The 16,572-nt window shown below is 39.7% G+C and overlaps 1 protein-coding gene across 1 annotated transcript in view; it reads right to left on the bottom strand.

Moving 5' to 3' along the window:
* The window catches only part of CDC123 (cell division cycle 123), a 35,122-nt gene that overhangs the window by 17,882 nt on the left and 668 nt on the right, over positions 1 to 16,572 (bottom strand). Inside the window, exons 2-8 of the mRNA XM_042815574.1 lie at positions 15,502 to 15,573; positions 13,435 to 13,489; positions 12,189 to 12,221; positions 9,118 to 9,213; positions 8,307 to 8,413; positions 2,206 to 2,254; positions 232 to 307 (exon numbers count right to left, since the gene is read on the bottom strand). Of these exons, the coding sequence (XP_042671508.1) occupies positions 232 to 307; positions 2,206 to 2,254; positions 8,307 to 8,413; positions 9,118 to 9,213; positions 12,189 to 12,221; positions 13,435 to 13,489; positions 15,502 to 15,573 (488 nt within the window). The remainder of the gene's footprint in view (positions 1 to 231; positions 308 to 2,205; positions 2,255 to 8,306; positions 8,414 to 9,117; positions 9,214 to 12,188; positions 12,222 to 13,434; positions 13,490 to 15,501; positions 15,574 to 16,572) is intronic.

Below are 16,572 nucleotides of genomic sequence, written 5' to 3'. Positions count from 1 at the left end.
CTGAATTAACAATTAGAACCATGAATATTCCCCTATCATATTGGGCTTATTATGGCATCAGGCTTTCAAAGACTGTGGAGAGAGAAAACTGGCATGCCACATTTAAGATTATAGACATTAATTCCCAAACTGAGTGTGATAAGGAAGAAGCATGTTCAGATTCAGCACCAATTCAAGAAATCAGAGAAATTTCTAAGAACTTCATCTAATAATTTAATCTCTAATTCTCACCTATTAGCTTGTTTTCCTTGACAAAGCATCTGAATTCTGCACCAGGAATTAGTTCACACCATTTGCGAAGAACAAGCTGTGAAGGGAAAAGAAATGACAAAATATTGTTTCAGAGGGTAATTTTTTTTTTTTTTTTTTTTTTTTTTTTTTTTAAACAGGGATATCTTCTAGATCTTTCAACAGTTTTGCTGCAATAGTAAGACAATCTCTGATGTTAATTCTTATATCAGACAACAAAGCAATCTTACTCTGCAGTTCATACAAACATGGAATGGCTTGGGTTGGAAGGGACCTTAAAGATCCCACAGTCACAGGCAAGGCTGCCACCCAGAAGATCAATTCATACAATTATCTTTGGAAATACTCGAAAGAATTTGACCCAGCATTAATTTATACACGATGAGAATGCAAAAATAAAAATTATCCTAATAGGCAATAATTTCCCAATTTAGAGCCCCCTTTTCTGAAGGCCAATGTACTTAAACACTGATGTCCAGAAAATAATGTAGTAAATGCCACTTCTTCCCACAGTTACATGTTTGGTGCGTGCCACGTTGTCAATATATACATCTGGAGTTCCACATTTCAAGACCCCTGAGTATAGTTGTTATATTCATAAGCCCTCTGTGACTGCACAGAAACAGGCCACTAGCACTGACTACATCAGATGGTCATGAAGTCCTTCATGGGAGGATGAGAAGTTGTACGTTGAAAGAAGAAAGTTCAGACTGGTCACAGGAAGAAACTTTCTTACCATGAGGACAGTCCAGCATCTCAACAGCCTCCTCAGTGGGGTGGAACAGCCTCCAGCCACTGAGGCTTTTACAACCACATTTGACAGCACACCACAAACCCAATTTTATCTCACAGCTTACCTGGCTCTGAGCACAGAGAATTTAAACATGAAGTTATTATAAAACAACTTCTAAGTTGTGCTAATGATAAAGCATGGAAAACAAAAAACCATGGCACAATAAATCTGCCATGGAGTTGGCAGAAAGTTGCTCTCTAGTCAAAAGAGCTGATGGGAGAACTCAATTTAATTTAACCAGATCAAGCCCTATTGTGGTATACATCCAAGCAGAATTCTGTGATGCCTCTGAAAGCACAAACTGGTTATAATAAGGACACAGGAACAAAATAGTAACCAAACCATTATCATGAACAGGAGAGAATGCCCAATAGTTAAAGCATATTTCCAGCACTCTCTGCTTTTCCTAAATTGGAGCATTCAGATACATTCATTCTTTCAAGGGTCTCAGTTACTGCTTGTGGGCACTGGAAACTCCCAGCAATATCAACTGCAGAATAAAAAAATCCATAACCAAATGTTCCAAACTACAAAGTAAATATGAAAAACTCTTCTGTATCTTTAAAGCCCATTAAGATGGTGCTTCAAAACAGTGCTGATGCACTTTCCCAAAGCCCTTTTAAACGCAAAGGATGATGACAAAAAGCTGTATTTACATAAAAATTATTAGAGACATAACTAGATGCTATCATAAAACAGACAGCACCACAAGAACTGTTTAATGCAGTATCTGAGTTGCTAACAAAATATTTTAATGCAGCAGAAAGCATATCTAATGAGATAATATAGACCATTTCAGTTCTTAGTAATCAGCTACAAACCCCAGCCATCACAGCTAGCTTCTCTTAGTAACCCCAGCCATGATGTTCCCAAGAAACACATTATAAGGAAAACACAACTCTCAGCTATTGAGCTTCAGCTTCCTGGCAAAACTGGACAGACAAAAACAGAAAGCTGCAAGGAAGCTTCACGCATCTGAACTTCAGCTTGACTCTGACCCACAACTAAATGAATACCTGATGACCTCCAGTTCTTAACCACACTTCCCCAGCAACACAAAACAAACAAAAAAATTATTTTTGGGCACATACTCAAGCACAAGTGGCTGCCTGCCCACATGTAATTCACATAAGTTAACCTCGGAATCATAGAGAAAGCCTTACCTCATAGTTCAAGGGAGGATCAGGGGAGTCATCAGTACAGTGAATAAATCTGGAAGAGTCACAGGCACCAAAATATGCTTTAGATATAAGACTCTAGCCACAGTGAGGAAAAATTACTCCAAAAATGTTAATTCCAAATCCACAGCTAAATTACCTCTAAGACAGATAAAGGAAGCAATTTCAGTGTGTCAGAGACAAAACAAGACAACTGCTTTCCACAATTATAAACAATCACCCTTTTTTGATGTAGTGTAGTTTGGAAAAGCCTAAATTTGTACAGGAACTCTGGCTAAAACCTTATTCAAGGTTGAGTTTTTTCCTTGAATTAACAGTGCTGCTCCTTTTGTCTTTATTGACATGCAGGCATAACTGGATTCTCAAGCACAAAACAAACATTAAGAGCACTAAGGAAACTATGCTGCAAGGAAACTTAATTAAACTGTTAACATTAACTTCCTAAACCAGATAACCCAGACACATCACTGTGCCTTGCAGCAGTTCAGGATTACTTTCATTTCTATGAACAGGAGATGCAAAGCAGTGCTGCTCAACACTACTGATTCCTCAGCATGGTGTTTTGCTAAGTTAAAGAGCCTTAAGAAATACTCTTAGAAATCTCCTGAGAGTGAAAAATGAACAAAACCACTTCCATAACTGCAAGCAGATGTCAAGGTTTTGTCCTTGTGAGCAGCTCACTGTGTGCCACCATCCGGGAACTACCAAGAACTGAGACAGTTATATCCAAGATAATTTCTACATACATTTTTGCTATTACACAGCAGGTTTTGATAATTCCCTCCTTTGAAATTACAGGAATTATTGCAAGAGAGCATAAATCTTCCACCCAAACACACTTCCTGACCATACTGGCAACAAACTATTTTGATGTGCAGAACTGTGCTACGGGTCACTACTGAGCAACAGTCTTAAATGGCAACATTTCTCCTGTCTCTCTTTGGCACTGAACTTAAGCAATCCAGAAGCCTAACATCTCTCCTCTAAGCAGTGCACTGTAAGATGTGGCTGCTCAAAGCCTTTACACTTTGTAAGCAGAGCATCACGCTGCCCAGCCTTCAATCTAAGGCTGAGGGCTCTCCTAAGAGCTTTCTCAGTATGCTGCCAGAAGAAATAAATTTTTAGTTTAGGCTTTAATATTCACCACACAGAGCAGAGCAGGCTTTCCAAAAGTAAATCAGAGACCACATATCTGTAAGTCTATGTATACAGATAACAGCTACAGCTTATATTCCCAGCAATTTAAGATCTGTCAAGGCAATAGAAACACTCCTGAGAGCTTGCAGTTTTGCTATCCTAAAAATTCCCCCCATTGCAATCATATCTGCTTACTGTGCTCAAGAAAATATTCCCCACACAGCAAAATAACCATAAACTACAGGTAAAAAGGCAGCCGAAACCTAACACACAGTGTTCCACAGTCCCTGCACATTCAGACCTGCATTACCTTTCAGAGAAATCCATATTTGAGATTGGGGTATCTGTAATCTGCACCATTTCAGTTAAATGCAATCTTTCCCAGCTGTAAAAAACAGCCTTATAAGAAAGTCAAAACTAACCCTTGCTAGCATTGATATTTTGGGTGGAGGTTACATGGGTGGAAGGGGGAGAGGGGGAGATATCTTCTGTTCTTTTCTATTTCTTAGCAACTTGTTCCAGCATTAACTGTCTGGACAGCTGAATTCACCCATTGCACAGAGCCTTTTCAACATCAGAGGCAGAAGGCTAAGCAGAGTTTCTTTCAACTGCATCCTCTGCAGGCTTGAAGGTAACTGAAAGAGCATCAGAGAGACCTGAGGACCACAAAATCAAAAGATACATCAGCTTCCTTTTCTGAAACCTGTGAAAATTATCATTTTAAATACTAGTAAGCATGAAGGAGTTAAACTCTGCTGCTTATTGATCTTGTGGTGTGGTCAACAGCTTGTTTACAGATTTACACTTAGATATCAACAAGAGAATGATCAAGGTCTTTTTTTAAGTAGCAAATGCACGTTAATCTCCAAATGCATACAGCTGACAACAGCACCCACTACACGAAGCAGCATGCAGCACTGAGAAAAATGACTTAAGAAGGTTTGAAAAATCTCCAGTACCCATCCTGCCATGAGAGCAATGAACTGAGATTATCATCACACAATAAACAATTACCAATATGAGAGCTGCAAGAATCACTTTGTACCAGACGGTTCTGCTGATGTCTTGTAGTTTTATTTAAAACCTTAATAAAAAAAAATCAAAGATATATTTCTTTATTACTACCTGCACTGCAAATTCCTAGGGAAAAAACGGGCATGTGAGTAAAACCTCAAGAAAAGAAAATGTCTGAGGCATCATATTCCACATCACCTCACATGGAACTGTTTACCCTGAAATATGTTATACTGAAGTCTTAAGTACTGTCCTTGCAAAAAAGGTACCCTGATTGCCAAATCACTTCTTCATGAGCCAAGGCTGCCTCCTATGTTCCATCAGGAGAACACAGGCTGTCACCTTTCCACATCAGGGAAAAAAAGCTTCACAACTTCCTACTAAAAATACTTCCTAGTTGAAGGAATCACATTTAGTGTCAGCAGAGCCATTTTTGACTCTCTTCAGTCAGGCATTTTGTTACTCATAACTGATCACTTTCACAAGGATCCAGGTTTGGTTGGTTTCACCTGCTTCTGCCTGTGCCAAAGTGCAGTACCTGCCAAGAACAGCTTTTGCATGAGGTTGCTTTTGACCAAGGTTGAACTTCAGATATCTGATTTCATCTCTACTGATGGTTGTTTAATAACCACAAAAATGCTGTGAGGTTCAACACCCCAACAGCGACACCTGCAGATCTGAAAAGCTCAGCACTACACTGCAGAATCATAGAAACGATCCCCCAGGTTCAACAAAATTCCTAAGGTTTGTTGTCACTAGTAAGCAGAATACAAGCCTATCTCTGAAGGGCACTACCCTATCATTAAAACTATTGCCACTGTTTATAGCAGCCTGGGGAGGTATTTACTTTTAACAAAATGCAGCCCAAATGTTCTAATAATTAGCAAGAAAGCTGTGTAGTAGCTGCACACTTCCTGTTCAAAAGAGGAGTGTTGATCACTTAACAGAAATCCCAGTTAGAAAGGGATTTCTTCTGTCACACAACCACAATGTTAAGTTCTTGAAAGCCTACATTAAAAACTGGAAAGTCAAGGATCACACCACCCACAAGTTTCCTGTGAACTCAGCAAAGTAAAATGTAGTGCTTACTTGAAGCAGAAACAATGACTACGTTAACGAGAACGTTGCTCTGAAGTCTTTGCTAATTTATGGCTGTTCCAAGAAGAAAGTTAACTCATTCTGAGCTTTTAAACCAAACAAGTGCCAGCATGATGAGAAAATCCAAACATTTAAATAGTCAAAGCTTATCTGGTCACGCTCTGTATCTGCAATAAGGCCGTATTTTTCATGGTTTGTGTTAAGGTATTGCATAGCTGAAGTTTTCTCAGAACTGGAGACAGTTAAGAATTGCAGCAAGGGCATTTCCCTGACCTGAACAACAGATAGATCAATATCAGAGAAGCAGACAGGAAACAAGAGAAGAGGCAGAGAAAGTGCTTTAATTCCCACATCACTGGCAAAGCTACATCAAGAAATAGTTCTTCAGCTTGCCATTGTAAAGTCTTCTCTGTGTCACAACCCAGGAAGTATATTTTTAAGTTAACACCACTGAACAGAAAAAAGAATAAACAAAAATCTCAGTTGCTAATTATGCAGGCCAAGAAGCTTTTAGAACACAATGAATATTAATGAAAAAAACAGAAACATAGCATTTCTATCCCTCTCTATCCCTTACTGTGATCAGCCTCTCTCCAAGGATTTAGATATATTATGTTTTCAATTTTTGTTTGTTCAGCACTTTGGTTCTTATGCCAACTGCACTTCTAGTTTGTGCTTGCTAGGACTGTGGAGCTGGCAGCTAATCAATAGCTTAATTAAGCCCACCTCTGTAACTCAGCAATAATTATTTCTGTATTTGGATGGGGACATTTTGTTTTAATAACTTGGCAATTTAGATATATCATGCAGAGACTGGACAATAATTTGTTCTTTATTCGCAGGTTAAATTGTTCTTTATTCACAGGATACACAGAAACCAAAGTGCTTTTACAATGAGATGTTCATCTTGTTGTAAGGTCCATTTCCACTCAAATTCACAGACCTTATAGGAAGGGAAATAAAAGGAGTGCTTCTCAAATGGAACTTCACCTTAACCTTGGGATTAGGTGACAATTTGACAAACACATCATGAGGTTGGTTTACCTACCACCTGCTGAATTGCATTACCCAACTGTGCATCCTACTTTAGCACTCTGGAAGAGGAGTGCAAATGGACTGAAGTAGGACAATCTGAGAAGCTTTTCTGCTGGAGGTTGCTTCTCCCCAGGCAGGATCAGTAGATGAGAACATACCTGCTAAAGGCTACTCAGCCAGCACTGCTTTTAGTCTGGTGTGAATCTAAGGTGAAATTACTGATGGCTCAGGTTAACACCCATGCTGTGAAATTTCACAATATAGGACTGCATTCGCTGCCTCCTCTGTAAGTCAGCGCTGTCTGCAGAGGTCAAGGTGAACAGCTGGGGCACTAAGCTGGCCTGATGTGAGATAAAAACCCTATGAGAAAATGCACCAATTGCAATCCCAGTGAAGGTAATCCAGCCAATCCTTTCTACCATCTAAATGCATAACCTAAAAGCACAGGACTGCACACACAAAGAAGTTTAGTTGCCACAGCTTTCAGAAGTGCACAGTGCTTTCCAAACACTTGACTGTGTCCCAAACATTAGAATGGGGTTAAGCAAACAAGCATTCAGCAAGGGGGGGGTTTGGTGTAATTGTTGCTCAATTTCTTTATGACACTAGAATAAAAAAAACCCACAGATATTTACAAAGGACTTGACACAGATATTGTACAGATATTTTCAGACCCCTGAGGTACTTCCAGCCCTACAAGCAGTTACAACAAAGATCACGTTAGGACAGTTTGCTCCAAGGGTTACCAGGCCAAGCAGCCTGGCCTCTCATCAGTGGAAATCACAAAGAGAAGCTCCTTAGTAAGGCAACTCTGAAACGCAGATGGCATCTCTTAGCATTTTCATTCTATGTGATCCCAGAACTTTAAATTCACAGTGCTTCCAACTGTTTTCCCAGTCTAACACACTTCTCTAACTGTCTTATCACTCCAACATCATCTCCCCTCCTTCCCATTCTCCTCCTTTCCACCTCATACTGTTACAGGTTATATCTAACATAAAACACAGTATCAGAATCGGACTGACAGCACTGCTAGCACTCCATAAATGCAGAGATAAGGATGAGGATGTTGTTATCTATTCATTATTTCAAATGCACCAACAGATCACAGGGGAATGGAGTGCTGAAAAGAATCAAAAAGGAAGGCAGGAGTTGCACTGCATTAATACAAATGGTTTTGTGTTTTAGACAATACAATTCTCACCAGCTCGTTACCTACATAAGACAAGACTACTATGCTTGATAAGCCTCTACAAAGTAAAAAAACCAAGAAAATCACCCCAAAACATTAAAACACCACTTGCTTGAGAAAGCAGCTCAATAAAAAAACTAAGGCCTAATCACTAATGGTGTGATTTTACATGCTGTACTTCTGTATGTCTTCCTGGTTTATTTTTTTCACTCACATATCAAAATTAAGCCAATTAAGTATAAGAAGAAAATGGAGCCTACTTCTCTCCTGTTCACTGAAATTAGGTAAACTCCAGTTTACAAGAAATTACTCACTTATGGTAAGTAACACTGACGATAATTTGCCTCACAATTCTCTGCAGTAAACTGGCCCTGGTATTTATTTTTGTGTGGTGCAGGGAGAAAAAGAGGAGGATGGGAGAACGTTTCAAAGAACAACTACTTACTGCACTTGAGATTTACTCAATGGACAAATTTTATACAACAACATGAAACTTTTTCTCAAACACAGATTGTTACCCTTCAGTAAAGAACACCAAGGTACTGACAAACTACCCTCTGTGGGTTAGGGTTTTGTTTTTTAAACTAGATAAGGCTAGAAATCTACTTACGGCTGAGTGAGGTCACGAGTAATGAAGTCTGAACTTTTGAAGAGGAGGAAAATGTCACTTAGAGCTTTACATTTCAGAGAGCTATTCATTGCAATCCAGTAAGCATCCTACACAGGAAGAAAAAAAAGATTATCCAAAAACGCAGCTTTTCTAGCAGAGAGTAATGCAAGCTATTGATCTATCAGAACTAAACATTATGCAACAGTTGACACACATACAGAAAATGATTTTTGGATTTTGAGGAAAGCTTCATCAGCTGTTAACACAGAATAGTTACGTCTCTTATGAATAGTCTGCTGAAAGTAGACCAAATCTATTCAAAAATGAAGTACATGCCTCACTTCCAAGCACTTTCCCAGAATGCTTGAACACTAATCTCCCTTGAGAATATAATACAAAATCACTTAGGGCATCCACTGTTAAGGTGTAGTTAGAGCACCTAAAAACAGCTAGAGGGAAATTTACTGCCTTTTTAAAAGAGGAGAAATGATTATTTTTCTTTTTATCCCATGTAAGGTTCTCAGCTGATATCCTGAACGAGGAGAGCATGGCACCACACTGCTACCTGGAGCAAAGACAACTAGATGTTATGTAAGACAGACAGTGCTACCTTGCACCAGGCTCACCAAACACCACACCGCTGAGCTCTAATTCACCACAACAATTCGCTCTATCAAACTTAACTGATGTCATTTATCTTTCCCTTCCTTATCAAGCTCACTAGTCTGCTCTATTTTCCAATGCATTAAGATAAACCAAAACATTCTGTGCGATAGCATCTGCTACTAGTTTTTGGAGTCAGCATTCTTACCCTTGGAGCACTCCAGTTTAGCTTAGGAAAAACACTGCCACCTAAGGAACTGATGGCTTCTTCAACTTTAGCTGTAAACTCTGGGAACTCTGGTGCCTGAAGAAGGAACAAGAGCAAGACAAAAAAAAAAAATAATAGTAAATGTCTTATATAAATAGTTAACACAGAACTTGAGTGATAGCTCACTTAACTTTTGGTTTTATAGAGTGTTTCTAAAAAACATTTCAAATAAAATCTTTAAAGTAGCTTAGTAATACAAGCCAACTTGCATCAGAATCAGGACACACTGTGAGGCTACATGCTGGAACTGAAAATTTTGACTTGCAAAGGATATTGCAACAACTGTAAGCATAAGATAGGAGAAAAACAGCCAAGAAGCCATAAACCCCACTCTTAATCTCAAACAATAAAAAAAAACCCTGACTGCTGACCTTTAAAATAATAGGAAAGTATTCGGATGTGTTTCAGACATTTTAAAGATGTACAGGTCTAAAGCCAAGCTATTCCTACCTACATGTGCAAATGTAACCCAAAGGCAACTCCTAGGCTAAAGCCCCCTGAGCTCTAAAACAACAAAGCCTTCACAGCCATACAAGTGACTATAAAAACTTTATACAGTCTTATACATCCATCCTGCAGCCCCTCACAGAGTACACACGCTTTAAATAAATCTAAAAAAGTAAGAAGTACAGCAACCTAAACTGAGCTTCATACATCCCTATCTTTCCTCAGTACATTATCCAGTCTCTGTGGGAAACCACACTTGAAAAACTGGAATAAGCACTTCTTCTACTCCATTTTTAGAGCTTCAGTCAATTCTAAGGAAGAAAAAAGAAAAAAGCATTTCAGTAAGAAGTAAAACTCTTCATGCAGTGCATTCTGACCTCCTCTTGTTCTGATGGAAGCCAGGAGCCATACCACGTATGTAATGCCAGTACATATAAAAACTCACTGAGAAGACATTGCTATCATCCCATTTGATTAATACAAGTGAAAAAAACATTACACAAAAGAAGAGCTCTAAGGCAGCATAAATAAGTTAAATTCTAACACTGACCAAATTCTGGATGTTTGACATTTGACATCCTTTGTTCTAATTCTTCTTCAGGATATAGAAGGGGCAAGGGAAAGAACTTCTACCTCGTGACTCAGGTGGGGCACCAAACAGACATAATTATAGTCACAATTCATACACATTCTTACACAGTCACATTCTTACAGCTCCCTGACAATAAAAGCAGATGGGAAACCAATCATAATCCAGGATTTACCATTAGTGTAATGCGATGATAATAGAAGGGTAGCAGCCTTTGGTTACAGCAAATGAGAACAAACCCAAATGTAGCAGCCACAGGTACAGAAATGAAGGAAAAGAGCTGCTTACCTTTGGAAGGCCTCAGGTAGGCAGGGATCTCCAGCAAGAGATGGCCCCACCTCCATTGCCATCCCTTTAATGAGGTCTGGGAAGAGGTAGATCCTGGCTCCACCCCTTCCAGTCACTCAAGTGCATTGCTTGCACCTGAGCTCCCCTGGGTTACCTTTCCCTCCCTGGGTTACCCTGCCTTCCCACCTGTTGCTCAGTCGCTGTTTCAGGCCATGACTTCACATTTCCACTGCCATTAGGAAAACAGAGTGCCCTAGGCTGCAGAACACACTCCAGCCTCCCCTGCTTTTCTTTATACATCACTGTTCCTATTATCTCCCTATTCAGCTTCCACACTGCTGCCTGATCCATTCCTGTGTTCTGCAGTAACCCTAGGCACAGCTCCCAGCTTTGTGCTTTCTAGATAGGCTGTTTCCTCATTATCACTGCCAGAGTGGTAACATGCATTACCTGGAAGCACAGGAGACTACTCCCATTCACTCTTTATCCCCAGAACAGCCCTTAGTTTGCACACAGAGAAAGCATATTCATCAAGGTGCCTTCAGACTGATTACCTCCTCCCAGATTTACAAGAAGGTACGCGGCACATTGTGAATTTCTACTTCAGATTTTTTTGGTGCATTGCTGTTGGAAATAACCATGGGCACAACCCACACCCATAATCAAACATTTTCAAAGTTGCAAGGTTGATGAAAGACAAAGCACAGCCAGTCTCTGAACAAAAGCCATCCTGTAAGCTTGAAGTTCTCTTCTTCCTCTACCTGTTTTGCTGCTAAATAAGATATTCTATGGTATGGAATATCCCTTAGGGCAGTTTAGGTCAGCTGTCCTGGCTCTGCCCCTTTCTCTATGCTTCCCAACAATTGGGTTGATATTGGAGAGAAAAATGAGGACACAGTCAGAAAAGAGAAAGTCTTGATACTACACAAGGACTGCTCAACACTCAAAATGTTTGTGTTATAAATACTGTTTCAGACAAATCCAAAACACAGCACCATATGGGCAGCTCTGAAGACAACAAACTACATCCCAGCCAGTCCCAGTAAAACTGGAGTTGTAGAGCTGAAATCCACACACAATACACAGTTCCTTACCTGACTAAACTGAAATCACTTGCCCTGTACCCTTCCAGTGGATATAATACATCTTAGGATGTATTTTCATACTGTGTTGTATAAGGTTCCAACCTTAATGATTCTGTGATCCTGATTCTAAGCTGGGCAGAGCACAAAGAGAGCATTAAAACAAGAAAAAGGGGAAAACAAGGCAATAGAAAGCAAGGTACTTAGGAGGAAATAATGGCAAAGGTACAAGAGAAGTTCTGTGAAAACTGAGCTGCAGGGACTTCATTTCTTCTGCATTCAGTTCAATTAAGTAATTGGAAGACAATCAAAGCAGTGAAAATAAAAGGCAGCTATATTTAGACTAATCCTTCAGTTCATTTCCTATATTCTAAAAAGCATGTGATCGTTGGGAATGAAGAAAAGAAGCACTTTATTTTTAATTAAATAAAATAAAGCCAGCAGAACGTTTTTAAGGTTGCAAACACCTACACTGCCATCTAGTGAGAACGATCAGAAAAACGTTAACTGCAGCAGATATCAGTCACTGGCCACAGGTTTCTATCACAAGGCTCAGAAAGAATATTGCTTGCAGACCCACAAGCTGGGATTTTAGAGGACCTTACCTTAAGTGTTGCAGTATTCTCATCATCTGACCACTGTTAAGAGAAGAACAAACCCAAGGTCAATGGCTTCCCGTGACATCGCTTACGAGAACATCAGAATCTACACAGCTTCCTACAACATGTAAAAATCACTGCCCTGATTATTCTGCAGAAAAATACGTCTCCAATTATTACAGTTACAAATTAAGACAGGAAAAATTATGTACATTCAATAGAAGTACTGTTGTGAAGTACAAATAAGAGACAATACCCATATAAGACGATTGCAATTCATATACAAGACTGCAGAACTCTGTAGAGCCTTTCCTACCTCAACTTTTGCCTCCCACACTTCTATCATTAAGGCTTGTGAAGGTCTTGGAGAATATACCCTATGAGGAGAGACTGAAGGAAGTGAGGCTGTTGAGTCTGGGGAAAAAGAGGCTGAGGGGAGACCTTACTGCTCTCTTCATCTGAAAGGTGCTCACAGCAAGAGCAGGGTTGGCCTCTTCTCCCTGCTGACAGGTGACAGGATGAGGCCTTAAGTTGCACCAGGATAAGTTTAGGTTGGATATCAGGAAAATCTTTTCAGAAAGGGTTGTTCAGCACTGGAATGGGCTCTGCAGGGAGGTGGTTGAGAGACCATCCCTGGATGTGCTTAAAAACCATTTGGATGTGGTGCTCAGGGACACGATGTAGCAGTGGGTTGTTAGTTAGGGTAGTATGGTCAGGTTGTGGTTGGACTCAGTGATCTTTAAGGTCTTTCCCAACCTGAGTGATTCTATGATCCTATGATTAAACCCACAATCCATTAGTCCTCGCTTACCTTCCTCTTTCTCACCCCTTTTGTAATTCCTGTCACCTTGCTTTCATAACACTTTCCAGCATTTTTTAATTCTGCAATACCTCTCTGAGTTATTACAGCCTTAAGGACTTTCATTATTTCTTGACGTAACTCCTCTAAATACATTCCTTCTAATCTTTCATGGCATAAAACAGCAATATTTTCCACTTCCATTATCTCACAGCATTCCCTGGTCATTATTAGAAATGTAATTAACAAGAAAGTGTGCGAGAGAGCACAGAAACACTTCAAACTTTTCTTGATGTCACAGTACAAATAATTATGTTTGTAAACTTCTTCTAAGGCAAATAACATGTGATAACCATTTTGGTGAAGTACCGTCCTCACTTGTAAAGCATGCAAAACCAGTTACATGTTAACATCAAGTCTCTAAAGGAAAAACAAAGTTGAGGTATTACTGACCTGTATTTCTTCTGCATCATCACTCCCCTCTGGGGTTTGAGTTGGTGGATCTTCTCTGAGCCAAAAAATGAGCAGAGAAAAAAAAACCAAATGAGCACTGGACTTTGAATTGACCACATGTATTATAATTCCACAGCAACTACCAACTGCTGATCTCAGAATGCTTTCCTAAGAGGATTAAGCCTCAAAATCTCAACAAAGAAAACCAGAGCAAGCCAGTACAGAAAAACTGAAGACAAAACACCCCAACATTGGACTTGCACCCTGTCCAAAACACTGGGATTCTTTCTAATGAAGAAACCACTTTCTGCTCTGAACACACCATAACCCAAGCTTTTCCACACCCTGTTAATCATTCTTTTTGATCTTTTCTGTACTCACGCAGTACCACTAACTTGTTTTTTTAAAAGATCAGCTTAAATTATGCTTTGCCTTCACACTCCTTTTCAAGCAAAAAAAAGACCTGAAAATTCAAGTTTCAAATGCTGACCCATAGACTGTTGGTTCTGAAAACAAAACACCCTCACACTTTGCTCACAGAAGATCCTACTTGAAGTGGTTACGCAGTCATTAGCTTCCTCCTCGAAAGTTCCTTTTTCTACACAGATGAGATGTGCTGCTGTACACATTAGCAGCTCTGGGAGAAAGCACTTGAGTGCAAATACTCCCTTGAAATTTGAAGTGACTTCTGAAGCTTTTTTTTAGCCAATATGACTGAGTGGTCTTTAAGGCAGAAGAAGAACAAGAAGACAAGTTAGCATAGCAATCAGGTTAAGTTCAAATCTCTGCAGCTAAGTGCTGCTAGCAAAAATTCAGTTCTTCAACAAGCCACATTTCTGCAGTACATTCTTTAATGCACTTTCACAGGGATCAAACTGTCCATTCACTTTTTGAAATCTAGAGCTCAGATGAGAGGCTCACTGAGGTTTAAAATTCATGACAGCATTGACTGTAAGAAGATCACATTGACTTTTAGCACTTCCAGCTAAGAATGTTCAACTCAAGAGAAAAAATGAGGTTTTAGGAGGGAATTTTAAATTGGAATTATTCAATATAACTGAAGTCAATTATACAGATGTCCATTATTCCACTGAGATACCAAACCTGTTCATACAGCACAGCTGTGAACTCAGAGCATCTGTTTCAGCTTTTCTGAAGTCTGATTACAAATTAAATGGCTGTTATTAAATAAATTACAATGTTCTGCAGAAGGCAGCAACGTTGCTTCTTATCCAAAATGGTTTTAGAGATAATTCCCACTTTTCACCTTTACAAGGCATTTAAACAGCTTCAATTTTGTGTGAATTGGCTCCTGAGAAATTAGACCTAGCTCCCTTATATTCACAGTCTAATTGGTTGCTCTGTGGAAGACAAACTCCTCTGAGTCTGGTTACCAGCAAGATGCATGCATGCAATAATCATTTTATAAGGGAGTTATATGGTAAGATTCTAAGCCAAAAACAAAGAATAAAGCCTGGGTTCATATAAGTTGTTTTTCATAGACACCACTCTCACTCTTCATTCAGAATGTTAGCATTGGTATACAGGCAGTACATTCAGCCTCATCATATGCACTGATTATAGGCAAGCAAATGATTATATCACATCAGTAATTAGTAAGATTTCATATTTGATTTACATTATTGAGAATTCAACTCATATAAGGACACTCCATCCCTATATGAGGCTGCAGGCATGGGAATGCTGCAGCACTGTTCAAGGCACTGAGCTGCAACCAACTGTACCAAAGCAACCAAACACCTTCAGGATGGGCACTGACACCTGAGAACTGTTAGACTCTGGAAGGACAAATAAAAAGAACTGCCCCTACCTAGTCTGGAATCACACACATCGTATGGATTTTGGGATCTGCATTAAGCATTAGCAAGTAAATTTTACTAATAGCACTAGTTTGTACACACACGTTCACACAGTACAAGGTTTACTGCAGTGAGATGGGTCAAATTTACAAAATTAATTATGTAAGTTACAATAAGTGAACACAAATACCATTGTTACAATAAAACAGCACTAATACTTGCATGGTGGACAGTAAACACTCTTTACCTTCCAGAAACCACAAGTGTTCCATCATCCAGCAAATATTCTTTCACATTCTCTGGTAGGGGAAGTATGACACTAGGAAAAGAAAAACAGAATTACTTTAATAATTTATTAATAACATCACTTACTAAAACAGTTAAATAATTATTTTTTAATGGAACATACCATAGTAGTACGCTTTCTTCTCTAACACTATGAAAATACAAATTTCTATTGCTTCCCCTCACTTTCTCCCTTTCTCCCTAAAGGAAAGTATGGGAGAAAGGCAGAATTTTTTTTTATAAAATGAACAAAACCACTCTAACTTTACCAAATGCTAGGAAATACAAATAAAGGATGTGTGGACAGTGCAGGGGGACAACATGTTGTTCAAAATAAAGTTCTTCCGTCAGAGATGCAAATCTAAATTTGTCTATATCAACATAGTGTTCCAAATATTATAGAATCCTTTTAATCAGAATGGATTCCCCAAGGCTATCTAGTCCAACTATCCTGCAATGCACAGGAACACCTACAGCTAGATCAGGTTGCCCAGAGCCCCACCCAGAGCCTAACCTTGAAAGTCTCCAGGGATCGGGCATTCACCACATCTCTGGGCAACCTGTTCCAGTGCCTTGCCACCCTCAATGGGAAAGACTTTTTCCTTGTATCCAACTTAAATCTCCCCTCTTTAAGCTTGAAACCATTTCCCCTTGTTCTGTCACCACAGACCCTGCTAAAGATCCTGTCCCCTTCTTTCTTACAGCCCCCCTTTAGATCCTGGAAGGCCACTCTCCGGTCACCTCACAGCCTTTTCTTCTCCAGATTAAACAGCCCCAGCTCTCTCAGCCTTTCCTCATAGGAGAGGCGTTTTATCGCTTGGATCATCTTTGTAGCCTCTTTGTAGCCCTCCCCTCCAGCAGGTCACATCTCCCCTGTACTGAGGACTCCCCATCTGGATGCAGCACTCCAAATGAGGCCTCACGAGCACAGGGCAGTAGGTCAGGATCACCTCCCTCGCCCTGCTGGCTTCTTTTGATGCAGCCCAGGATACAGTCGGCTTTCTGGGCTGTGAGGGCACGCTGCTGGCTCACA

This window comes from Centrocercus urophasianus, unplaced genomic scaffold (assembly GCF_019232065.1).
Source record: "Centrocercus urophasianus isolate 14NV4802_14NV808 unplaced genomic scaffold, USGS_Curo_1.0 seq_15, whole genome shotgun sequence".
NCBI classification, from domain to species: domain Eukaryota; kingdom Metazoa; phylum Chordata; class Aves; order Galliformes; family Phasianidae; genus Centrocercus; species Centrocercus urophasianus.
The sequence above is the reverse complement of the archived record's forward strand: the minus strand, read 5'-3'. Positions and strand labels throughout refer to the sequence as shown.